The following is a 27620-nucleotide window of genomic DNA, read 5'->3' on the forward strand; positions in this document are numbered from 1 at the left end:
ACATACACCACCCTCTGTGTGAAAAAGTTGCCCCTCAGATTCCTATTAAATCTTTTCCCCTTCACCTTAACCTATGTCCTCAGGTCCTCGACTCCCCTACTCTGGGTAAGAGACTCTGTGCATCTACCCGATCTATTCCTCTCATGTGGAATGGGTTTGTCGACAATTCTGTGCCAATTGAAAGCTGTAAAGCTTTTAACGATCTGGAAGCACACTGTCTGAATGTTGCCGCCCAGTAGACTAACCAAATGGATCATGTAGATAATAGAGCGTTGAGTAAATATCACTGTGTTGACTGGATTAACCTGTACCTGGCATGAGCACTGGTTTTCACACAGATGTATCCTGTTGAGCAGTCTTGCACTGCGGCTCTTATTGTACATTTCCGTAATTGATAAACCCGCCAATCAGGATATGCGTCATTTTGAGTTGTGGAAAAGGTCAGCTTTGGTTATAGCGTTAAATAATGCGCATTAAACAACTCTTAATCGGGTCAGACCTTTCGGTTTCTTTAAAATCCACCGACAGGTATCAGATGCAGGAACACGGATGCCAATCTCTGGTGCCGCGACTTTCTTTTGGCACCCTAAGACTTCTAACACTCCTCATGCAGCAACCCAAGTATGGTGTGCCACTTTAATTTGCAATATTGCCCCACCATTATTAGCATTGGTTAATTAGCACCAGGTGTACCGAGATACAGTGAAACGCCTTTGTTTACCGTCCACCCAATCACATCAGATAACACTATATGCAATCGAGCCAAGCACAAGTACGACAGGTAGACCAAAGAGAAAACGATCAGACTGAGGAATATCCTTTCTCAGCATTGTAGCGTAACAGTTATAGAGGAAAAGTCCCATGTCCACAATGAGATAGGTTGGAAGATCAGGACCGTACCCTAGCTTAAGGGAGAACTGTTCAATAGTCAGATAACCGAGGGGCAGAAGCCATTCCTGAGACTGATGTACATGGGAAGTGTGGTGTGTGTGATAGACTGGGCTACATCCACAACTCTGCAATTTCTTGTGGGCCCTAGTGGCTATTCTGTCAGCAATGCCTCTCCTCTGGGACTTTGTGGACTTTTAGTTGTTTGTGAGTGGGTACATTCAGAGGCACTCCGGCGTATATAAGTCCTTAGCAGATCATTGGCAGTACAGATGCTGGCCACCGTTACCTCCAGCCCTCAGGATAGTCTCCTAACTAACACCAGGATAACGCAGTACAAAACCCGGCCTGGATTATGGACCGGATGCACAGCAGTAAAACCAGAAATGGATCTACATCCCCCTTCTTAAGCATAAGCACCCAAACTAGATAAGAGTATATAAAGCCACTACAATATGAAAACATACTACAGCCTACCGACATCCTAATATAAGGGATGAAAACATCAACTACGACAAACGCTAAGCAGAGGAGGATACAAATTGAGTAAGATAAATGAAAGGGAACGGTAAGGACTAATTAATCAGAGTCCATAATAAGTGTCTAGCCACAGTCTTGGTACTTGGGATTGGGCTTCCAGACCGGTCCTGCACGAGTACGATACAGGCCCTCCGCCGTACCCGTTGTGGGTGGCAGCACCGTAGGTGGTGGTTCAAACGGCACTGGTCTCGCAACAGCCTTTTGCACAGGAGACTGCACCGGTGACGTCACGGGTGACTGTATAGGTGATTTTATGGGTGATTCCATCACCGGCATCAGCGACTCCTTTGTTGGTGTAAAGACCAGCTTGCGGTCTGCCGACGCCTGGCCTCCATCGGTCTGTAACCTGCCATCTGCGATCTCCGTGTAGCCATGCGGACGCGGCTGAGATGGCACCGGCTCATTCACCGGTAGAAGGTGTTTTCTGTTCCGCCGATAGGTTCCTCCTTCCGATTGGACAAGATAGGATCGTGGCTGCTGGCAGGTCCCACTAACTACGCCCAGACGATCATGACCCCTTGTGGGTCTGCAGATGGACCGTCTGACCCTCCGACAGAGGCTGGAGAGGACGTCGAGACCTGTCGTAATACGCCTTCTGGATCTGCCGTTTATGTTGCAGCTGAGCCTGAACAGATTGGGGCTCGTGAACACGGGGCCGCAGCAGGTGTCTTGCAACAGGAAGGGTGGTAGGAGTTTGTCTGGACATCAAACGTTGGGCCGGCGAACCCAACACCGAGTCACGTGAAACGTTACGGAGATTGAGGAGGTCCAGGAATACGTCGGACCCAGCTCTTCTAGATCTGTCCATGACCTGTTTGGCATTACGGACAGCCCTCTCGGCTAGCCCGTCCGACTGTGGATACTCCGGGCTGCTGGTGATGTGTTTAAAATCCCAGCACGTACCAAAGTCCTTGAAACACTGACTGGTAAATTGACCGGCATTATCCGACATGAGGGTGTGAGGAGACCCATGGACCGAGAAATGTCTTGCCAGTTTTTGAATTATGGCCGCTGAGGAAATTGTGCAGAGCAAATCGATCTGAAACCACCCGGAGTAGGAATCCACCAGGACCAGATATTGATTGCCATGCCACTCAAAAATGTCAGTGGCCACAGAGGACCAGGGTAAACCAGGAACCGGGTGCAGCAAAAGTGGTTCCCTTTGCTGATGCGGGCCAAGCTGTTACATACTGCACATGATTGCACCCTCTGGTGCACGCCGTCAGACATAGCAGGCCAGAAAAACATACTTTTTGCTCGCTGAACCGTTGCCTCAGTGCCAGGGAAGCCCCTATGTATTGCGTCGATGTACTGCTGCCGTAGTGAGGCAGAGATGATTTGTGGTCAAATCAAACCGGGTGTATCAAATGTACAGCTTGTTTTGTCTCAATCGTATTGGAACTTCCAGAAATGATTTCTTCGTTTGCAACCGTGACAAATCTGTCCAAAAGCCGGGCAGTTCCCCCGTTTGGCTATATGAGAGTAACCACAATTGGTGCAATCGTTAACAAATCTTATGCCAGACCTGCCAGGCTGGGCTTGTGTCACTTTGAACGGTCGACGTTCCTTTCTGATATACGGTCTTGTCGAGTCAATGTGGAAAACAGGCTGAGGCACGGCACTCTAAAAGTTTTTGCGTGGACATCTGTCAATTCATAAATCTGAAAGGTGCTGATCGCTTTAGGTAGAGTCAGATCGCAATCACGCAGAAGGTCCCTTCTCAATTTGTCACTAGTGATACCACACACCAGCCTGTCTAGTGAGTCCATCACAGAGGTCACCAAATCTGCAACTCGACGCGGCATGTTTCAAAGAGTTTATATAGGCTTCAACCGGCTCACCCGGTTTCTGGGCACATGCAAAGAATTTGTGCCGTTCCATGATAAGGTTAGTCTGTGGATCACACAGCTGCCAAAATTTATTCTTAAGGCACACAGGGTCATGAATCGTCTGGGCAGGTGTGGTAACTGCACTAGCTGCATCCAGCACAGCCTCAGCATAAACAAACAGTCTCGCCCGACGGATTGCTCCCAAACCTGCCAGATTGAGGAGAATGGATCACTCTACATCAATGGGGTCTGTGTGGAAAGGGTACCAGCTTTCAGGTTCCTGGGTACGCACATCGCAGAGGATCTTACCTGGTCTACCAACACCATCACCACAGTAAAGAAGGCACAGCAGAGACTCCACTTCCTGAGGATCCTCAGGAAAACCAACCTGCAGGAGAAGCTCATGTTGTCCTTCTATCGCTGCTCCATCGAGAGTGTGCTGGCATACTGTATAACCACATGGTATGCCAGCTGCTCAGAAAAGGACAGGAAGGCCCTTCAGAGGGTCATCACGACGGCCCAGAAGATCATCGGCTGCTCACTGCCCTCCCTGGAGCACCTGTTCAGCCTACGCTGCCTCAGTAGAGCAGGCAAAATAATAAAAGATCCATCCCACCCCAGCCACCGTCTGTTTGTTCATCTGCCCTCTGGTCGACGTTTCAGGTCGATCAAATCCCGAACAAACAGACTTAAAAACAGTTTTTACCCCAGGGCCATACGAGAACTGAACACTACCTTTGCACTAGGCAACACCGTTAAAAAATCTTGTACTTAATATAATTGTATTTAATTGTATTTATGTATTTATTTGTTTTTGCATTTATTGCATATATGTTTGTACGCACCGTCAGGATTGGCTATTTTTTAATTTCGTTGTACTCGTTGCAATGACAATAAATGAATATTATTATTATTATTATTATTATTGTACACGGGGAGTCTTGTCGTGGTGTGCAGCAGCCATGAATACATCGTAATCCTCCTCGAAGGTGCGCCAACGTTCACCGATGTTGCCGTCGAAGACAAATGGATCAGGCTTCCGAAAAGATTCAGCCATGGCTAGAGACGTCAAAAGTCTTGAGGAAACAAATGGTGGTGACTCAAAAAGCTAAATTACGGCCACTTCTGACACCATGTTTGTGAGTGGGTACATCCGGTGTATATAAGTCCTTTATTAGCACATCATTGGCAGTACAGATGCTGGCTACCGTTACCTCCAACCCTCAGGATAGTCTCCTAACTAACACCAGGATAACGCAGTACAAAACCCGGCCTGGATTATGGACCGGATGCACAACAGTAAAACCAGACATGGATCTACATTAGTCATCTGTCCAAATGCCCATTTTTTGTTGCGTGTCTATTTTGTTTCTGATTGTTGCTGCCATGCAGCCCCTTGCCCACTTTAGATGAATAGACAGCTGCACAAATGTAGAATGTTGCCTCCAGTGGCGGGAAGGATGGTGCCTCTTGTGCATCCTGTGCTGGCCTGTGGGAAGCATTTGTAGGGGGTTTCAGAGGGAAGCTATGGTGGAGCTTGGTTATTGAATGATTCATTAGGATTTGCTGTGAATGTTCTCACACAAAGGGTAATGAAGTGAATGAATACTGACAGGATGTCAGTGCCTAACAGATGTCTTGGGAATATTTAGTGTTTCCAAGGAAAGATTTTTTATAATTGTTCACACGTGTTCATTCTATATAGAGACCTGGTCTTGTTCAACGTAAGCTGGCTTGATTGTGTTCTTGGATTGAATTCACTTTTTCATTGTATTGGCTGTTAGATCCTGTGACTTTAGACTTTGGAGATATAGCTCGGAAACCGGCTTCTTGGCGCATTGCGTCCGCACCGACCAGCTAGGTAGATAGATGGAGCTATCCCACACACTAGGGACAATTTACAATTTTACCTAAGCCAAATAGCCGACAACCCTGTCGGTCTTTGGAGTGTGGGAGGAAACTGGAGCGCCCGGAGCAAACCCACGTAGGTCACGGGGAGAACGTACAAACTCCATGTCGTCAGGATCGAACCCGGGCCTCTGGCACTGTGAGGCAGCAACTCTACCGCTGTTGAACCATAAAAGCCATAAAATGGCTGCGCCACAATGCCGTCCAAGTATATAAGCATATATAAGTCGTGCACGCATATAGTTGGAGAGGTAGGTCTATTGTGAGATAGTAGTGACAGAAATGCTCGGATGGAGATTAGTGCAGTTGTTTACTGCAGCGTTTTGTGTCTATCCAGCACGCAAGTAGTTAATCAATGACCATCTTCCATTTATTTAAGTACCGTTGTTCAGGATTTTGATGTTTTAGGTTGGAAGGGAAAAGTCTAGTACTTGTGATGGTGAGCTTGTTTCTGTGACCGAGTAGTCGCTTTGCATTCTTGCTAATTGACATTTTTTTCCACAGGTAACATTGTGGAATGGCGTTTACCACAAGAAGTGGACCTTGAAGGAGTAGAATTTAAATCCATGGCCAGTGGATCTCACAGGATTAACTCTGATTTTGTGTAAGGAGATTTCTGATGCTTTTATTTTTATTTTTCTGATGCAAACCTGTATAAACGCGGGGTAGTTTTGGACGTGCAAAGTTATCATTTGGATTCAGGAAAGCATGCTGGTGGCTTTGTGAAATGTTTACCGTATCCTGGTTTGAATCCAAATAATAACATAGATTTTCATTTGTGAAGTGGTTTTCTGATTTATAATGTTCTGCGGTAATGTTATTAGAATGTAATCGAGAGGCTTGGAGTAACAGCCCAGAAACACGAGTGTAAATCAAATATGGGAACTTTGAGAATTTCAATTCGATTTGTAAAAAGAAAATCTGGAGATAAAAGGGTGGCGTCAGTAAAAAAATGACAATTAAAATGGCAGGTTATATATAACAAGGCTACTCCTGTAATTAAGGGTCTCGACCTGAAACATCACCCATTCCTTCTCTCCAGAGATGCTGCCTGTCCCGCTGAGGTACTCCAGCTTTTTATGTCTTATCTCCTGTAATTACCTAGCAGGTTTAGTAACGTATTATTTGGGGGAAGATAACAGCCATTTTCCCGCATCTGACTTGTTTGTGCCTCCAGACCCACCCCAATATAATTGACTCCTAGCTCTAGCAGCAAATAGTCTGTCATTGTTGGTGGGGGCAATGAAGGATGAATCATTGGGTGTGATTCAACTCCGGCGTGGATCCTCGCAGTCAGCATGTTTCTGACCCCTGCATAGGCACACCACAGTGTGGAGACTGGGTAACTCTGATCATCCAATGGTTTATGACTTACTTTGATGGACTACTTAAACTCAGCCATCTCCCCAGAATGTTCTCATTCGTACGTTCTAGGAGCAGAATTAGGCCATTCGGCCCATCAAACCTACTGCCATTCGATCATGACTGATCTAACTTTCCCCCTCAACCCCATTCTCCTGCCTTCTCCCCATAACCTCTGGTGCACTTACTAATCAAGAATCTGTCAATTTCTGCCTTAAAAATACCCATTGACTTGGCCTCTCCAGCCGTCTGTGGCAATGAGTTCCACAGATTCACCACCCTCAGACTAAAGAAATTCCTTCCCATCCCCTTTCTAAAGGTACGTCCTTTCATTCTGAGGCTGTGGCCTCATGCTGTAGACTCTCCCACTAGTGAGGGGAGGGGATGAGGGGATCGATATATTTCAATGCGGCAGCCACCCTACGATTTATAATTTACAGTGACACAGTGTTTTAAATAGCTTTCAAATTAAAAACATATAAATGTTTCTGAATGTTGGGTATTTAAAAAGCAAAATTTAGACTTTAGAGATACATTGCTGAAACAGGCCTTTGGCCCACGGAGTCTACACTCACCAGCGATCACCCTGTACACTAGCACTACCTACGTACTTGGGATAATTTACAATTTTACTGAAGCTAATTAACCTACAAACCAACGCCAGAGACCTATGTTCGATCCTGACTACAGGTGCTGTCTGTGTGGAGTTTGTGCGTTCTCCCTGTGACCGCGTGAGTTTTCTCCGGGTGCTCCGGTTTTCTCCCACACTCCAAAGATGTACAGGTCAGTAGGCTTTAGTAAAAATTGTCAATTTTTCCTAGGGTATAGGGTAGTGCTAGTATATCTTAAAAGCAAAATCTGGTTGGCGTGGACCTGGTAGGCCAGAAGCACTGTCTCTATATAAAGTCTAAACGTCTAAAAGCTCAATTTTCTCCTAATAATAATTAGTTACCTTCCTGCTTCAGCAATAGAAATTTGCATTGTGGTTGATGTTTAAATGGTCTTTGAACCGGCCCAGAAAGGTATTAAGTTGTATAAAATAAAATGCCAGCCTTGCCTGTGATGAATAAAAACTTCTTTCTGTTTGTGATGCTATAAGATTAATAGTTAGATATGGTTTTTGCTGTTATAACTAATGTTTGCTCTGCACTTCTCACAAAGATGCTGCCTGTTTTAACGTTTCAGGAATGCATTATTGTGGCCATTGGTTATTTGTGACATCATGGCGCTGTACCAAGGACCATTGTTAAACTGTGCCTTGTTAATGCACTATCCTTCAATACCAACCGAGCCTAATAATGTCAATTAATTCAAATGTCTCAGAGAACATTTGTCTTTAATTTCCTGATTACAGCTACACCATGCTTTATGGATGATATCAGTTGTGTAAATGAGACTTGGAATAAACTCTGATATTTATACTGATTGCATATTTTTCTGGGGTGGCACGAGTGGCAAGAGCGGTTGCTTAGCAGCGCCAGAGAGCCAGGTTCAATCCGGGGTGCTGTTTGAGTGGAGTTTGCATGTTCTCCCTATGAGTGCTCCAGTTTCCGCCCTTAGGGTGGCGCAGTGGTAAAGTTGCTGCCTTACGGTGCTTGCAGCGTCAGAGTCCCGAGTTTTATCCCGACTAGGGATGCTGTCTGTCCGGAGTTTGTACGTTCTTCCCGTGACAGCCTGGGTTTTCTCCGCGATCTTCAGTTTCCTCCCGCACTCCAAAGACGTACAAGTATGTAGGTAAATTTGCTTGGACTAAGTGTAGCTTTGTCCCTAGTGTGTGTAGGATAGTGTTAATGAGGATAGTGTTAATTTGCGGGGATCGCTGGTCGGTGCGGACTCGATGGGCTGAATGATCTGTTTCCACGATGTATTTCTAAACTAAACTAAATCCCAAAGGCTTGTGGGTTTGTAGGTTAATTGGACTCTGTAAATTGCCCCAAGTGTGTAGGGAGTGGATGAGGAAGTGGGATAACAGAACCAGTGTGAACGGGTGATCGATGGTCGGTGTGGATTCAGTGGGTCAAAGGACCTGTTTCCATGCTGCATGTATGAACTCTAATCTCTGAACTCTATAGACTTAATCAGAAACTCTTTACAGGTAAAATGTCACTGTTGCTCCGAAATGCTCCTGAGCAAATAGCTGTCATTTTGTATTTTCAGCTACTTTCGGAAAGGTAACTACTTTGGTATGGCATGTTTTGCCAACATGCCTGTGGAGAGTGAACTGGAACGAGGTGCCCGAATGAAGTCTGTTGGCATTCTCTCCCCATCGTACACACTTCTGTACAGATACATGCATTTCCTGGAGAATCAGGTCAGGTGAGAACTCTTAAGCTAGTTGCTCTTAATCTGTGGTGAATCTTTTCAATCAGCATGATACATAACAAAAAAATGCAGTTTTATCAGTTATTACCTTTCTTCTGGTATCAGATATTAAAGTCCTTGTACTGATTGATCCCTAACTGTGCCACTTGATTTGATAACTGACCTCGGGAGCCCAATGTTCTTAACTCATTAAACCTCCTGATATAATGGAGATTCCAACCTACACCAGTGGATTTGCTATACTGATGTGTCATAGAAACAGAGAAAATAGGTGCAGGAGGAGGCCATTTGGCCCTTCGAGCCAGCACCGCCTTGCACGTGTCATGGCGGAAGACTCCTGAAATAATTTCCCCCTGACTTTGTGTAGATGTTGACACAAGGATTCTGATGCTGGTTTACCAAAAAAAACACACAAAGTGCTGGAGTAACTTAGCGGGTCAGGCAGCAACATCTCTGGAGGACGTGGATAGGTGATGTTTCGGGTCGGGATCCTTCACCAGGCTCTTTTGAGAAACAAAAAATCTCGCGAAGTGTCACGGACATAGGTTGGAAGGGACTGGACAAGAGAGGACAAGACAGAATTGAGGTGTTTGCAGATGAGATCAGTGGGCAGGAACAGGCTGAAATGATGGGTCTGCTGGGGCAGTCTTGTTTGTGGACTGGAGGAGATGGAAGCAGGTACTAAGGTTGCCTCTTGGAGAGCTATGAAGTTGGAGGTTGTGGAGGGGGGATTACCAGAGTTTAGGGAGATGATGGCTTGGTGTTAGTCTGTAGTCAAGGGATAGGCATGAGGAGATGTCCAAGAGTTGGTGCCTGGCCTCAGCACAGTAACGGTCAGGCTGAAGAAGGGCCCCGACCCGAAACATCACCTATCCATGTTCTCCAGAGATGCTGCCTGACCCGCTGAGTTACTCCAGCATTCTGTGTTTGTTTATGTTGCTCTCTAATGATAACTCTTGGCTTTTCACTTGTGCTTTTCACTTGGCATGAAATCATTTGTTTATGATTTTGTTATCATGGTTTTGTTTATGTTGGCTTATGTATAATGAATTACTTTCATACCTTTGAGTTATTGTGGACCATTCAGGAGGTTGAGTTTACCATTTTCAGTGCGGGGGTGGGGGGGGAGAGGAGAGGGTGCTGCACTAATGCAGGAGGGGTTTGGGCCCAACTGGTCCTTTGTCTTTAATTATAAGACCACTTGGTCTTTAGTTATAAAAATGAAATGTGGCAATGCTTGCAGTTAAGCATCTATCACTTAAAAGATCTTGGTGACTTGCTGCTGTACAATGCCTCCTGTGTGGTGCACTTTACTGATCTCACAGCTGTTTTATAAAAGCATTGGGTATCATAAAAGGATGTACAATCAAGATCAGATATACCGTCAAACAAAATGTAAAAACACAAAGAAGTGAAGTAGAAGATAAATGGGTCTGAGTGTGTAGGAAAGAACTGCAGATGCTGGTTTAAATTGAAGGTAGACACAATTCTAGCATCCTGACATAACTCATGGAATGTACTGTATGTTTTTACAGGCATCAGCTTGAAATTCCTGGGCACTACGCACAATTAGAAGCTTTCTATGAAGACAAGAAAGGTATTTTACCCGCTGGTCTGAGCAGCAAAGGAACCCCTACGTCCTTTCAGCCCATTCACTGGTTGCCAACAGTTAACAAGTACATGTATCCCGAGATGAAGGTAACAAAACTAGAGCTATTCACAACGTTCAGACTGATTATGCCAAGATAGGGGAAGGGCAAAATGGCTGTTTGAAATGATAGATGTATCTGTTAAAAGGAATGTGATAATGTACTGTGTATGAAGGAACTGTAGATGTTGGTTTAAGCCGAAGATGAACACAAAAAGCTGGAGTAACTCAGTGGGACAGGCGGCATCACTGGAGAGAAGGAATGGGTGATGTTTCGGGTCGAGACCCTTCAGACTAGTTACTCCAGCTTTTTGTGTCTATCTTCTGCTAATGTACAAACTGGTGATACTCATTTGTCATTATGGTGGAAATAGACACTTAACTAATGTCAAGTTTAAGCTGACTCTGAAACCATGTGCATTGCATTTCCAATTATGATTCCACATGCAAAAGACTTTGCACTCAATTCATACTTCAAAAAGAAAAAAAGATGGTTAAAGAGAGGAAAATATGTGGACAAAATAGCGAGGAAAATTAAAGCAGATTATAAATGCTTCTTTATATAACAGAATAGAACAGACGCTCCTTCAGTTTGATCATGGGGCCCATTGTAGCCTCATGGTCAGCTTGGCTACTGGTTAGTCACGAGCCGTTCCTATGTATTCATCATGTGATTTAACATGATGTGATTATTTCTGATGCAACACGTCGGGCGATGATATCTGGAACAGAACGGAGCTGAAATGGGAACTGTGGGCATGAACGGTGGCTCAATGCTCCAGGTGTCTAAAGCCCCAATTGAGGCAAGTCCCAATTATGAGTAAGATTCTATCGTAACACATGTGAGCCCTGTTATTCTCTGCATCTGAATGCTCCCCATTGAGAATGGCAGAAATCTTTAGGAAGGAACTGCAGATGCTAGTTTAAACCAAAGATAGACACAACATGCTGGAGTAACTCAGCGGGACAGGCAGCTTCTCAGGAGAGAAATGGGTGACGTTTGGGTTCAGGGCCCTTCTTCAGACTTCAGTCTGAAGAATGGTCTCGACCTGAAACGTCACCCATTCTTTCTCTCCAGGGATGCTGCCTGTCCCGCTGAGTTACTTCAGCATTTTGTGTCTATCTTCGGAAGAAATCTTTGTTTTGAAGTGCGATGGATGCAATTCAGACGTAATGAGGAATAAGCGTACTGGCTGGGTGTTTTCAGCCAACATAATGGAATCCAAAATAAAGACACAGAGTGCTGGAATAACTCTGCGGGTCAGGCAGCATCTGTGGAGAACATGGAAAGGGGACATTTCACAGAGTGGTGGATTAACTCAGTGGGTCAGGCAGCATCTCTGGAGAACATGGATAGGTGACGTTTCACAGAGTTCTGGAGTAACTCAGTGGGTCAGGTTGCATCTCTGGAGAACATGGATAGGTGATGTTTCACAGAGTTCTGGAGTAACTCAACGGGTCAGGCAGCATCGCTGGAGAACATGAGTAGGTGACGTTTTAGGTCGGGGCCCTGCTGTGGGAGTCCCAGATGTTTCAGGGCAGCCAGGTTGGCCACCACATCTGGAGTATGTAAGAACAGGCATGGGGTGGCTACAGAAGGCAGTGGTGTCTGTGGCAATGAAACATGACCCATGGTGTTTGTACTGATTGTGTCTGGTGTATCTGAATGTATTTAATGATAATCAAATTTAATGAGAAAATCTATACTCCAACTCTGACTATGAACCCAGATTCCTACTTCTGGGCAAAAGGTACAGAATTCCGAACACCTTCAGATTCAGAGACAGTTTCTTCCCAGCTGTTGTCAGGCAAATAACCCATCCTACCACAACCAGAGAGCGGTCCCGAACTAGTATCTACCTCACTGGTGACCTTCGGACTATCCTTGATCTGAGTTTACTGGCTTTACCTTGCACTAAATTTTATTCCCTTCGTCATGTATCTGTACACTGTGAATGGCTCAATTGTAATCATGTATTGTCTTTCCGCTGACTGGCTGGCACGCAATAAAAGCTTTTCACTGTACCTCGGTACAGGTGACAATAAACTAAACTACTTAAAACAAATCTAGTGCATGTCACTGTTTTATTCACATTATAAGCTGCCAAGTGATATTTTGCTGAAAAGTGACGTTCTTGTCTTGCAACAGATCACCCACCCTGCAGGCTGCATGTCACAGTTCATCAAGTTTTTTGGCGAGCAGATAATGGTTCTCTGGAAGTTTGCATTGTTACGGAAGCGGATCCTGATATTCTCGCCCCCTCCGGTTGGAGTGGTCTGCTACAGAGGTGCGAGTCTTCAATAAATGTGTTGTTTAGTTTAGTTTAGAGATACAGCACGGAAACAGGCCCTTCGTTCACACGACCAGCGATCCCCGCACATTGGCACTGTCCTACGCACACTAGGTACAATTTTATGTTTATACTGAGCCAATTAACCTACAAACCTGTACATTTTCGGAGTGTGGGAGGAAACCGAAGATCTCAGAGAAAACCCACATAGGTCACGGGGAGAACGTACAAACTCCGTACAGACAGCGCCCGTAGTCGGGATCGAACCCGGGACTCTGGTGCTGTAAGGCAGCAACTCTACCGCTGCGCCACCGTGCTGATGGGTTTTAACGTGCTTCGCTTTTCTCAAGTCATACAGAATCCATAAACAGATAAACTACAGGCCAGTCTGCTACTGTCGTGTGTTTGGTTGTTCAGTGCCAGTTATTAACAAGAATGCAGGATTTGCGGAATTGCAGGGTTCCTGCTGATTCGATTTGGCAGAATCTTGGCCAGCTTATGTAGGTCATGTTTAAGCAAAGCTTGCAGTTCCCCACAGCCAGCACGAGTCAGCCTTACTTAAAATTAGCAATGTACAATATTATAGAAAATGTAAAATAGAAATTCATAGAATCATACACACAGCATGGAAATAGGCCCTTCAACTCAACTTGCCCAAGATGCCCCATCTACAGTAGTCCCACCTGCTTGTGTTTGGCTCATATCCCTCTAACCCTCTAAACCTTTACTGTCCATGTACCTGTCTTTTAAATGTGCTAGAACCTGACTTGACTACCTCCTCTGGCAGCTCGTTCCATATCCCCACCACCCTGTGTGAAAATGTTCTTATTAAACCTTTCCCCTCTCATCTTAAACCTCTGTCCTCTGGTTGATGCTGAAAATCTGAATGAAATGTTTTAAATATAGGTCCTCCCCAGGTTAGGATGGTTTGACTTGCGATAGTGCCAACGCTAGCGAGCCGCCGCTCGCTTCCTGCCTCGCGATGGCGCGGTTTCAACCCATCTCGACTTACAATACTTTCCATTTCTGATGGGTTTCTCGGAACGAAGCCCCATCGGAAGCTGAGGGGCACCTGTATATAAATATCTGGAATATGCAAAGTTTATAACTGTGTTTTGCTGTTTGGAGCCATTGGATGTTTTATTAAAGTTGCCCCTCGGGTTCCTATTAAATGTGTCCCCTCTCACCTTAAACCTATGTCCTCTGGTTCTTGATTCTGCTACTCTGGGTAAAAGACTGTGCATCCCCCATCTATCCCCCTCATTATCTGGCTCTTTATCCAACCTGATTGTCTTCTATTCTAGTTTACTGTTGTTGCTGTCTGGCTAACGTTTCACTGCCTGGGATTGGTGGAGTCCCCGAGTCCAAGCCTTACTTCTATATCAGTGTGGCAGATATAGAAACCTTGGAGACCGAGATGTCCTTTGTAGCCTGTGAGTACAACACCAACATTCAATGTTATAGAGTCATAGAGTGATACGGTGTGGAAACAGGCCCTTCGGCCCAACTTGCCAACATGTCCCAGCTGCCCAAGTCCAACCTGCCAGCACTTGGTCCATATCCCTCCAAACCTGTTATATCCATGTACCTGCCTAACTGCTTCTTAAATGTTAGGATAGTCCCTGTCTCAACTACCTTGTCTGGCAGCTTATTCAATACATCCACCACCTTTTGTGTGAAAAAGTTACTCCTCAGATTCCTATTAAATCTTTTCCCCTTCACCTTTAACCTATTTCCTCTGGTCGTCGATTCACCTACTCTGGGCAAGTGACTACCCAATCTACTCCTCTCATGATTTTATACACCTCTATAAGATCGCCCCTCACCCTCCTGCGCTCCAAGGAATATAGTCCCAGCCTCTAGCCCTGGCAGCATCCATGTAAATCTTCTCTGTGTCCTTTCCTGCTTATCATCATATATATACAGCCGGAAACAGGCCTTTTCGGCCCTCCAAGTCCGTGCCGCCCAGCGATCCCCGTACATTAACACTATCCTACACCCACTAGGGACAATTTTTACATTTACCCAGCCAATTAACCTACATACCTGTACGTCTTTGGAGTGTGGGAGGAAACCGAAGATCTCGGAGAAAACCCACGCAGGTCACGTGGAGAAAGTACAAACTCCTTACAGTGCAGCACCTGTAGTCAGGATCGAACCTGAGTCTCCGGCGCTGCATTCGCTGTAAAGCAGCAACTCTACCGCTGCGCTACCGTGCCGCCCGTGACAACATCTTTCCTATAATAGATGCTTGACAACATCTTTCCTATAATATGGTCCCCAGAACCGAACACAGTGTGGCCTCACCAACGTCTGAAACAAATGTAACATGACCTCCCAACATCTATACTCAATACTCTGGCTGATGAAGGCCAATGTGCCAAAAGCCTTTTTGACCATCCTATCTACCTGCGACTCCACCTCAGGGAGCTATACACCTGCGCTCTTAGATCCCTCTGCTCTGTAACACGATACAAAGCCCCACCATTCACTGTGTAGGTCCTGCCCACGTTCTAACATGCTGTTGAAGAATGGGTGGCTGCGTGACCAAGGAGGTGTAAGGTGCTGTAGGATCGCAAATATGCAGCATTAATGGGCCTGCCATGGTGCTGCGTGTGAATTTCATTGTCCCACGGTTACATATGGCATTTAAACACTCTTCACTCTTGTTATTTTCCTCGGTCTAAGTCCCCTTCTCATTAACACATGAGTTTACATTTTCAGTTTTGTTGTGTTCTTTGAATTTGTAACATATTTCAAAGTGTTGAAGAGGAATTGCCCGTTGCTGTATATGTGGGCTTTGCACAAATGTAGGAAAAATATGAAACTCAATGCAAACGTGTTGACACAAGACACTGCAGGCAATAGAATCTTGAGCGAAGCACACAGTGCTGGAGGAACCTGGCCGGCCTGCACCATCCCTTCAGTGAAGAAGGGCCCCGACCAAAGACATCGTCTACCCATTCCCTCCACAGATGCGGCCTGACCCGCTGAGTTCTTCCAGCACTTTGTCTTTTGATTGTTTGATTCCAGCATCCACAGTCTCTTGTGTCTCCTTATTCAATAAGCACAGTGTTTTATACAATACATGACATGGTGTTTCATATTTGAAGGCACAACAGAGAAGATATTTGAAGAGAAGAAGGATTTGTATGATGTTTACATTGATAATCAAAATGTGAAGACAGACCAGGAGCATCTGCAGCAGCTGCTGAAGTTAAACAGCGCTGACAGAGACAAGTTTCGCAAACTCAATGACCAGAGGTGAGCTGAGATTCCTCTCCAACGCCCTCCCCCCTCCTCTGCCACTTTCCTCAAATCCAGTGATATAATGAGACTAGTGTAACCGGGACATTGTTGGCCGGTGTGGGCATGTTGGGCCGAAGGGCCAGTTTCCACACTGTATCACTCTATGACTATAATTCAGGACCAAACTGCCCCAGCAGAAACTGAAGGTTTTGCACAGAGATGGACAATGGGAGGACAGTGGTAGAGTTGCTGCCTCACAGCGCCAGAGACCCAGGTTCGATCCTGACCACGGGCACTGTCTGTTCTCCCAGTAACCGCGTGGGTTTTCTCCTGGTGCTCCAGTTTCCTCCCGCATCTCAAGGACCTGTAGGTTTGTAGGTGAATTTGCCTCTTTAAAAACAATTGCCCCTAATGTGTATAGAGTGGCTTCAGGTACAAAATGTGAGTTGTCCCCCGCGTGTCGGGTAGTGTTAGTGGACAGGCTGGTCGCCAGTCAGTGCGGACTCGGTGGGTCGAAGGGTCTGTTTATGCACTGTATCTCAAGTCCAAAGCAAATTAATATTTTACCTATTGAAGGTGGTGCTGGTGTGCTGCTTCCTTGAGCTGTTGCGATCTCTTTGGTCGAGGTTCATCAGTGGGCTGATGTGATAGCTCAGCAACAATGAACAATAAATACTTATTTCCCAGTCAGGATGATATGTGGCTGGAGAAGAACATAAGAGTGCTTACTCTAACCTCATCTCCTGCAGTCGCTGCTCCCAATGTTGCCTCCTCTCCATCGACAACACTAAGCGTAGACTAGGCGGCCAAATCATTAACCACTTGCGCTCGGTCCGCCAAGGCCTGCTGGATCTCCCGGTTGCCAACCACTTTATAACTCCCCTTTCCCATTCCCACACTGACCGTGTGTAGGAAGGAACTGCAGCTGCTGGTTAAAACCGAAGATAGACACAAAAAGCTGGAGTAACTCAGCAGGACAGGCAGCATCTCTGGGGAGAAGGAATGGGTGACCTTTTGGGTCAAGACTAGTCTGAAGGGTCTCAAGCTGAAACGTCACCCATTCCTTCTCTCCAGAGATGCTGCCTGTCCCGCTGAGTTACTCCTGCTTTTCGCGTCAACCCACAGTGACCTTTCTGTCCTGGGCCTCCTCCATTGCCAAAGTGAGGCCACACACAAACTGAAGGAACAGCACCTCGTATTGCACTTGGGCAGCTTACAGCCCAGCGGTATGAACGCTGAATTCTCCAATTTTAGGTAGCTAACTAACAAACATCCTCCCTTTCCTCACCTTGCCCCACCTGAATGTGCACCCATTTCTCACACAATCACCCCCCCTCCGATGTTGGGCTTGCTGCACTGTTTTTTAACTGGCGACTTGCTTTAGGAGGTGATGTCATAGAAACATAGAAAATAGGTGCAGGAGTAGGCCATTCGGCCCTTCGAGCCTGCACCACCATTCAATATGATCATGGCTGATCATCCAGCTCAGTAGCCTGTACCTGCCTTCTCTCCATACCCCCTGGTCCCTTTAGCAAAAAGGGCCACATCTAACTCCCTCTTAAATATAGCCAATGAACTGGCCTCAACTACCCCTTCTGTGGCAGAGAATTCCACAGACTCACCACTCTCTGTGTGAAGAAATGTTTTCTCATCTCGGTCATGTCAAAGAAACCTTGGAGACCGTTACACAATACTCTCTCGGGGGAACGCATGAATCTTTTAATAGAGCAGATGAAATGGAATCAAGGAAGCTCCTTTTTCTCGGATATAGCAATCATCTGCACAGCCCCCACTTTGTCCTTGTGTTAATTAAAGCTATACTGAAGTCTGGAGCCCAAGGTGTCCTGTTGTGTCGATGACCCTTACGCTATTATGACAGATGGTAGATTGATTGAACAGTAATTGACTGAATAAAAGACACAGAGTGTTGAAGAAACTCAACAGGTCAGGCAGCATCTCTGGAGAACATGGAAAGGTGACTTCAGGGCAGGACCCTTCTTCAGACCCTTCCGAGTTTGAAGAAAGGTGCCAACCAAAACGTCACCTATCCATGTGCTCCAGAGATGCTGCCTGACCCGCTGAGTTACTCCAGCACGCTGTGTCTTTTTAAAAATCAGCATGGACCAAATGCTGGTCGGTGGGACTAGTGTAGCTGGGACATGTCGGCAGGTGTGGGTGGGTTGGGCCGAAGGGCCTGTTTCCACACAGTATCACTCTGACTCCATCTGCAATTCCTTGTCTAAATTGACTGAATAAATAGGTTCCCATTTTTTTCTGTGAGGGTTATTTTCCACTTTGCAGCCATCTTGTAGCACTACAGTTGAGTTATTAAGTCTTGTTGCTGTGCCTATTCTGCTCAGCTGTTTATTGATGTCACGTGAAAGGATCTGGAATGGGTGGACTAGTTTTGGTGATAGTGGTATATTAGAATGGGGCTGAACTTTGTGCAATAAAGCCCCTTTGCCATTTGAATTTTCGTTTAAACTCAGTCTGTTCAATCGGAGTTTGTGCTGTTTGCTAAGTGAACCCTGCTGTTTATAACCCATTTATATTGTTCAACCAGGCAAATGCTGCTTTATTCTCAGGAGGTGGGAGGAGATTGCAGTGGAAGTGAAGAGGATCTGTTCATTATGTAAGTACTTGCGTTTCCATTGGCACAGAGTGCTGGAGTAACTCAGCGGGTCAGGCAGCATCTCTGGAGAACGTGGATAGGTGACGTTTCACAGAGTGCTGGAGTAACTCAGCGGGTCAGGCAGCATCTGTGGAGAACATGGATAGGTGACGTTTGGGTCGGGGCAGTTGACTCGAAACATTGCCTATCCATGTTCTCCAGAGGCGCTGCCTGGTTTGCTGAGATACTCCAGCATTTGGAGTCTAGTTTTGTAAACCAGCATCTGCAGTTCCTTGTTAATGTTTCAGGAAAGTCTGATTCCAGTACAAATTATTTCCTGGCAAGCAGGTTAGGCATCAAATGAATTTGATTCGTACCATTTTATTGAAAATGTTACCTGGCTCTTCATGTTTTAAGGCACCACTATGTAAGAAGATTTATAATGCATAATAAGGATTATGTAGGTCGGAGGTAGTATAAAATCATGAGAGGAATAGGTAGGGTAAATGCAGAGTCTCTTGCCCAGAGCAGGGGGAATCAAGGACATATGTTTAAGGTGAGGAGGAAAAGATTTAATAGGAATCTGAGGGATAACATTTTCACACAAATGGTGGTGGGTGTATGGAACAAGCTGCCAGAGGAGGTAGTTGTGGCTAGGACTATCCCAACATTTAAGAAACAGTTACAGGTACATGGATAGGACAGGTTTGGAGGGATATGGGCCAAATGCTGGCAGGTGGGGTTAGTGTAGCTGGGACATGTTGGCCGGTGTGGGCAAATTGGGCCAAATGGCCTGTTTTCATGCTGAATCGCTCTGACTCTTCAGGGTCTCGACCCGAAACGTCAGTTATTCCTTTTCTTCAAAGATGCTGCCTGTCCCGCTGACTCACTCCAGCTTTTTGTGTCTCTCTTCGGTCTAAACCAGCATCCGCAGTTCCTTCCCACACACGGATCAGGTATCGGTGTGGAAATTAGACACAAGGTCATTGGGATCAGTAAATCCCCAGGAGATCATTACAAGCAGATCTCAATTAATTATCTATCTACTTGTTCATTTAATTATAAGTAGAGCTTATTTCATTATTCTGCATTTAATTACATCATCAAAATCTGTAAAGCTCAAAGAATACATGTGGTCACGGTGGTGCAGCGGTAGAGTTGCTGCCTTACAACGAATGCAGCGCCGGACACCCAGGTTCCATCCTACTTTGAGTGCTGTCTATACGGAGTTTGTACATTCTCCCCTTGACCTGCGTGGGTTCTTTGGTTTTCTCCCGCACTCTAAAGACGTACAGGTTTGTAGGTTAATTGGCTTGGTAAATGTAAAATTTGTCCCTAGTGGGTGTAGGATGGTGTTAGTGTGCGGGGATCGCTGGTCGGCATGGACCCGATGGGCCGAAGGGCCTGTTTCCGCGCTGTATCTCTAAAAATACAGTGGCACAATTGGTAAAGCTGCTACCGCACAGCGCTAGAGACCCAGTTCCAATCCTGACCTCGGGTGCTGTCTGTGTGGAGTTTACACGTTCTCCCTTTGGCCGCATGTGTTTCCACCGGGTTCCTCCCACGTCTCAAAGATGTGCGGGCGTGTAGGTTAATTAGCCCTCTGTAAACTGCCCCGAGTGTGTGAGGATGGTGTGAGACGATACGACAGAACTTTATTTATCCCAGGAGGGAAATTGGTATGCCAACAGTCCTAAAGCACAACAAGGTACATGTAACATGAAATTAAGGTGACGAGTGGGAAGTCCAGGATTGCGGGATGTGCACAGATTGGGGAGGGGGGGTAGGGAGGGGCCAGGGGGGGGGGGTCAGTCTACCCCCACGACTGAGGGGGGAGGAGTTGTACAGTTTGATAGCCACAGGAAAGAAGGATCTCCTGTGGCGTTCTGTGCTGCACGAAAGTGGAAGAATGAGAAAGTGGGATAAGATTGAACAAGTGAACAATGGTCGATGTGGACTCCATGTACGTTTTCATGCTGTATTTTCAAATCAATCAATTAATCAATCCAAATAATGCAGAAATCACTAAGACTCAGAGTCTCGACCCGAAACGTCACATTCCTTTTAGATTTTTTTAGATTTAGAGATACAGCGCGGAAACAGGCCCTTCGGCCCACCGAGTCCATGCCGCCCAGCGATCCCCGCACACTAACACTATCCTACACACACTAGGGACAGTTTTTATATTTACCCAGTCAATTAACCTACATACCTGAACGTCTCTGGAGATGCTGACTGTCCGGCTGAGTCACTCCAGCTTTTTGTGTCCATCTTCAGTTTAAACCAGCATCCGCAGTGAAATGACTTTTTTTTAAAAAACTCGATCCTTCACTACTGGGATTTGTTAGATTTGCACTGACTTTAATTTATTATTGTCATGAGATACAGTGAAAAGCTTTTGTTGCGTGCTATCCAGTCAAAAAAAAAGAATTTATCAATACAATCAAACCATCCACAGTGCAAAGATATACCATTTTAGTGCAAAAGTATAACATTGAAGTCCGATAAAGTCCGACTAAAGAAAGTTCATTGGACTCCAATGAGGTAGATGGGAGGTCAGGACTGCACTCCAGCTGGTGAGAGGACCGCTCAGTTACCTGATGACAGCTGGAAAGAAACTGTTCCTGAACCTGTAGGTCTCCCCTCTACTGTCAGTCTGAAGAAAGGTTCCGACCCGAAACGTCACCCATCCTTTTTCTCCAGAGATACTGCCTGACCCGCCGAGTTACTCCAGCACTTTGTGTCTATCTTCGGTATTTAGGAAGAGCTCTGATCAGGATATATTACAAAGCAAAGGAGTCAATGGTGACTTTATCTTTTGGACATATGCCTACTCCCAAGGACTGAGTGCCTTTGAGCAATCTAACCGTTTGACCTTTTTCCTGCAGGTTTTTCATGGAACAGAACAATCGGATCTTTCAGATGTTGCTGGAAGTGTCGGCGTGTCAGGATAAGACTCTGACGGCTGACCACGTGCGGAGTATGGGACTGGACCCCCAGGGAGATCGTATCTTCCTGATGGACCTGCTGGAAGTGTACGGGATCGACGTGATGTTGGTTATTGATAATCCCTGCTGCCCGTGATGCAGGGCTTCTGCACCACACCGTAAACTGGACAGGACCAAGATGCTCAATGGATTGATGAGTAGTGTTTAAACAAAAAAACAAATTAAATAGGAACCAAGTGCAATTGTACTGGGGCACACAGCGGGTTTTATGGGCTGTGTCCGGGTCAGTTCACGACTCACCTGCTTTTCCTTCCTTTCCCGTTGTCTATCAATTCAAAGACTGTGAAGAATTAACCTGAGATATAAATCAGGATGATTTCACAGTAAGAAACACTAATTGGAAGGATTTTCAGATAGGAGAGTATTCTTGATTTTTACCTTCTGTTGATAAAAGTTATTGTGATTTGGTTGTGTTGTTGCCCATGTGTGACTGGTGTATGTAGCAGTGTAAGTTGGCACATGCACACATGGACCTGCGTGCACCTACACAAATACCATTCCAGTGCACATGGACTCTGCCCTGTCGCTGGACAGCAGGGAGACGCCTTGATGTATTGTTCTTCTGCCAAGACCAATGCCCGCCTTGTTAGAAGGGTTGTGTTTGATTTCACAAGGCTCTCTCTAAACTGCACTGAGTGGTTACACGTTATTGGCAATCACCCAGTCATGCTTAAAGTGACGAATTTGACCACTAAATAACAAAGTGCAATGTGATTATTAGGAAAATAATTATTTATTTGAACTGCCAATTTGAACTATTGTACCATCAAAGTTTTAAATAGTCCCCGCGTTTGGCCTCTGATGTTGTCACTGTTACTTGATTTATTGATGATAACTTACTGATGTTACAAGTCACAGGTGGATTTCACCAATTACCATCTAGCCAAGCATTAAAAAGTATTGTTAGTGATATGATTTAAATTGTAGCATTTTGGATGTAAGGAACGAAAGGCATTTGCTTAGATTCAGAGCACGTACCACTAAATGTCCATTCAGTAATTGGTTTGTAGGCCTGGCTGTACATTGCATGTTGTTGAATAGAAACTGCAGGGTGATCTTGGTGCAGCACAGTCGCAGCGGGTAGAGCCACTGCCTCACAGAGCCAGACACCCAGGTCGTTCTTGACCTCGTGGAGTTTGCACGCTCTCCCTGTTTCCGCCCACATCCCAGAGACGTGCGGGTTTGTCGGTGAATCGGCCTCTGTGTCTTGCCCCGTGTTTAGCGAGTGGATGAGAAAGTGAGATAACAGAGCTAGCGTGAGCGGCTGGCCGACATCATATCATATCATCATATATATACAGCCGGAAACAGGCCCTTTCGGCCCACCAAGTCCGTGCCGCCCAGCGATCCCCGTACATTAACACTATCCTACACCCACTAGGGACAATTTTTATTTTTTTTACATTTACCCAGCCAATTAACCTACATACCTGTACGTCTTTGGAGTGTGGGAGGAAACCGAAGATCTCGGAGAAAACCCACGCAGGTCACGGGGAGAACGTACAAACTCCTTACAGTGCAGCACCCGTAGTCAGGATCGAACCTGAGTCTCCGGTGCTGCATTCGCTGTAAAGCAGCAACTCTACCGCTGCGCTACCGTGCCGCCTCGAGTGGGTTGAAGGGCCTGTTTGCACACTGTGAAAGTGACACTGAAAGAAACTGTCACTTTGAAAGTTCTGAGTTTTCAAGAGTCCTAATATTATCTCATTTACTTTTCCAACTGGAAAAGATCCTCACTGTAACCTTGGTATGCCACACATATTATTTTAATGTGTGTGGCCAGGACACCACCTTTGATCTTCTGACTGATTTGTGCAAGTGCAACAGCATTCCTTACTTTTGTCATCATAGAACTGTATATAAAACCCAGATTCTTATTCAATTATTAATTTAACCGCACATGTGCCCACAATAAGACTTGGTAATCTTCTGGACCATTTTGGAGAGGTGAAAACGTCCCTCTTCAATAATTCCGTTTGAATCTTCTGGCATTTCACGTGTTTCTAAGGCTAGTTTTCGGACAAATTGCTGGCTGGTTGTTGTGTTGTTTTCTCTGGAGCGTCGTAGGCTGAGGGGGAGATCTGATAGAAGTGTGAACAATTACGAGCCGCATAGAAGGTAAACAGTGCCTTTATCCTAGGGTGGCTCTGTTAAAGATTGGAGTGTATACCTTTCAGATGAGAGAGGCAAATGTTAAAGGAGGTACACGGGGCAAGTTGTATTTTTTACATTGGAATGCTGGAATGTGCTGCTTGGTGTGGTGGATGCAGTGATGATAGTGGTGTTTCAGACACGTTCTGATGATAACATGGTTATGGACCACATGCAGACAGTGGTGATTAGTTTGACTTGGCATCATGTCCAGCACAGACATTGTGGGCCAAAGGGCCTGTTCCTGTGCTGTACTGTTCTATGTTCTATATAAGTGCTCTCATGATAAGTGCTCTCATGATAAAATTAAAGATTTGTGTATAGATATTGATCACCTTTCAACCCGTCAATGTGAAACTCAGTGTAGCTATGTGCTATAGACGGGCTAGTTATTTGTATAATTTAAGATCATTCCCAATATATTTGTCTGTTTCCATTCCCCTTAAGTTCTCAAAATTAAATTGGCCTTTCTGATCTTCTGTTAATTCTTTTTACACTGGTTGGTTTACTAGAGTATTGACATTCCAAATGGTTCAGAAAATATAAACCTGCATTATCACATATGCTACTGACTTTATTTTAAATGGTAAATGTAATGTTTTACCACAGTTGCTGCCTGGAGTTGTTAGTACTTTCTCATGGAATTCTTAAATGCAAGCCTCGCACTTTCCAGATATATATATATATATGTAGTAGGAAGGAACTGCACTTGCTGGTATAAACCAAAGATAGACACAAAATGCTGGAGTAACTCAGTGGACAGGCAGCGTCTCTGGAGAGAAGGAATGGGTGACGATTCGGGTCACATCAGTCTGAAGAAGGGTCTCGACCCGAAACATCACCCATTCCTTCTCTCCAGAGATGCTGCCTGTTCCATTGAGTTGCTCCAGCATTTGGTGTCTATTTCCAGATGTACACTTTAGAGTCGCTTCTAGAAACCATTAATTTTGTTTGTATTTTAAAGTGAATTTTACTTTGGGTATGCAATCAAGTTTATGCTCTCTTAAAGCTGTACGGGTCGATATTCAATAAGGTTAAAGCCAAGGCCATTCCAGACCTTTTTGAATGGTGAGTTGTGCTTGATACATTTTTAACGAGAAGCAGGAGCAGGTTATTAATAGCAGACTGATGTTACCTTGAATTTAGTTGACTATACACTGTGCCGAAAGGAACCCAGGGTTTAATTGTGCAGCTAATCTATAAAATCCGAATGATTTTGCTTACTTCTCAGTCGGCCTGTTCCCCTAGTTTGTAGGTAACTTGTGGAAATGTTTTAGTTACCCTGCATGTCACTGCCTGCGGTATGGGAACATTCAGAGACAGGACACTGAAAGATGATCCCCAGATGCCAGGCTACAGTACAGTGGTTTATCTCTGCCTATATTCTGCTAAATCAAGTTTGGGGATTACACTTGAACCTTGCACACAATAATTTGTTGAAACTTTTTAGTGATGTTTACACCTATCATTTGTAAAATCTTCAACTACTTGTCAAGTCTGATTAGCTGCTTTGGTTGTTTTGTTTTTAGAAAAACCTTTTTAGTGATTGGGTATATCTTTTACTACTGCTAATGACAGTAATAGTGAAGCATTCATTGGTGTTCATTCCCTTGCTGTGACATGAGCTAATGTTTGTTGATGTCGAAAATTAGCGATGAGGCAGCAGGTACATGTTGAGGGTCTGCGATGAAGGTAGAGTGTGAATCTGAATGAATCCTGAGAAGTGCAACAATTTAGAGTGTGTGGCCTATGTTACAAGAAGCGCAGTTGTTGCATGCAGTTGCATGAAAGTATTCCAAACTCTACAGGTGCTCCTCAACTTCCGATTGTGTTCCGTTCCAACAAACCCATCGCAAACCGAAAATATTGCAAGTGGAAATGCATTGTAATACCCGCGATCACGTGGCCGAAAGCGAGCAGTGGCTCGGCACGGGTCACTGCCGTTTGCACCATCGCAAAGTGGAAGCATCGTGAGCCGGGGAGCACCGGTACTTGCAAAGTACGTCCGACTTCCCAACCTGTAACCTGACCTTCTGTTCTCTGTCCGACTCCCCTCAAATTTTGGAAGAATTGATCCACGTTACATAGGAAGTTTACAGAACTCAGTTGGGTAATTTAGGAATGAAGTTTACTTGTCCATTCTACTTTTTAGTTCAAGTCTTTTCATTGTAGTTCCCCTCTTGTTTGTCCAAGGATGTAGATGTAGGTCTTGAATCTTCTCGTTGTAGCACCCTTTTTGTTTCCCTTTGGGGGTAGATGTGCTTTTACAGCACTTGTGGATGTGTTTCCACCTGCATGCATCAATGAGTATGTGCATCGGTCGGTCTCAGACACTGCCTAAGAGATGGGTAAACCCATCTACTTCTATGGACGATATTGTAATGGTTCTTACTAGACGTGTGCAATAAATAGGCACCGGTTTCTTTAATAAAACCTTCTGAAGACTATGTAATCCTAAAAGATATAATTGAATGTTTTAAGTTGCATAACTCTGAGTTATGTGTTATTTTATAAATCCAAGAAGCTGAGGTTAGTAAATACTTCTGTGCTTTTGTCTGTCACTAATATAGATTAAGAGGTAGAAACCAGTAGCTGCAGATGCTGGTTTACCGAGGAAAGGCGTTTTTTAATAAGTTTTCTTTCTTGACAGTAGAAGCTGTGAATCTTAAGCCATTGTCCATTGGAGAAAGGATAAATAGGATAGTGCAAGATAATGAGTAGATTTATGGTGGCAGAATATAATTTGTCATTTTGTGTTATCAATAAAGTCATGAATATGTGACATTTAAAATAATTACCGATAACTTAGGAAAATAACTGGCCTTTTTTTTCCACTCTTGCCTCCAGTCTTTATGTGCAGTTGTTAGTTTCAGAACAAGATGTCACAATCTGCTCACGTACAAAAATATTAATTACTTAAGGTGCACCAGTATTAGTTTATGTAAAGAGTGACCAAACTGCAAATAGAATTTGGCGGCAAGGATTGAAGAGGGGCAAAATCTATATTGCCCGTCCCTTGCCAAGATGGTGGTGGATATTAGGACTCCTGATCTGACTGTTATGTAATTGTACGTGCTGTTTTGAAGACATTTGGTTAATCTGCTTAAAACTCCTGTCATTAATAACAGTGGATAGCAATACTGCAGATGCTGGAGACCTGAGATAAATACGCCTTGCCAGAAACAAAACGGGTCAGTCAGCACCTGCCGAGAGAGAACTTGTCAAGTCCCCGACATTTCAAACGAGCCTGGCTCAGATCTGATGAGTATTTTGAGCATTTTCTACCTTTAGTGAATAACTGTTTGCAGAGAGCTGTGGAAATGTCACATGCAGCACACTGTGAATGCGCTGTGCTCTTTACTAGTGTGGGTTAAGAGAAGATGGATGGAAAACAAACACTGCTATCATGGGTATTGAAAATGGACTTGACTTTTTAAAATTAAAAAAGTATACATGAAAGAATGTAAATCTCTCACTGTCGTCTGTTAATTTTGTACTCTGTAAATCGGAATAGATGTGCCTAATATATTTTCTAATTAAAAGCTATCTGTAGTAAACTTTGTTTGTTGGAGGTGATGCATTCTTGCCGTATCGGTATTTCTGTCTAAACCAGGCGATACACTTGTGAAAGAGCCACTAGTTTGAAGTGGGCCTTTTTCAACATGCTGTGAATGTATGGCGCCGTATTAAAAGATAACACAGCCCCTGCCAACTCAATATTTGTCCGTTTAATACACATGGAAACAGGTGTGGATCGGAATCAGAGGCCCATACAGCACAGAAACAGGATCTTTTTTTCTCTGAACAAGGATC

General features: G+C 44.8%; 1 protein-coding gene across 1 annotated transcript in view; it reads left to right on the forward strand.

Moving 5' to 3' along the window:
* The window catches only part of dennd11 (DENN domain containing 11), a 32418-nt gene extending 5076 nt beyond the window's left edge, over positions 1-27342 (forward strand). Inside the window, exons 2-9 of the mRNA XM_078416736.1 lie at positions 5670-5769; positions 8685-8843; positions 10385-10547; positions 12647-12785; positions 14093-14221; positions 15902-16052; positions 18601-18669; positions 21537-27342. Of these exons, the coding sequence (XP_078272862.1) occupies positions 5670-5769; positions 8685-8843; positions 10385-10547; positions 12647-12785; positions 14093-14221; positions 15902-16052; positions 18601-18669; positions 21537-21732 (1106 nt within the window). The 3' untranslated portion in view covers positions 21733-27342. The remainder of the gene's footprint in view (positions 1-5669; positions 5770-8684; positions 8844-10384; positions 10548-12646; positions 12786-14092; positions 14222-15901; positions 16053-18600; positions 18670-21536) is intronic.
* The last annotated feature ends 278 nt before the right edge of the window (positions 27343-27620 follow it).

Source organism: Rhinoraja longicauda, chromosome 20, assembly GCF_053455715.1.
Source record: "Rhinoraja longicauda isolate Sanriku21f chromosome 20, sRhiLon1.1, whole genome shotgun sequence".
Lineage (NCBI taxonomy): Eukaryota > Metazoa > Chordata > Chondrichthyes > Rajiformes > Arhynchobatidae > Rhinoraja > Rhinoraja longicauda.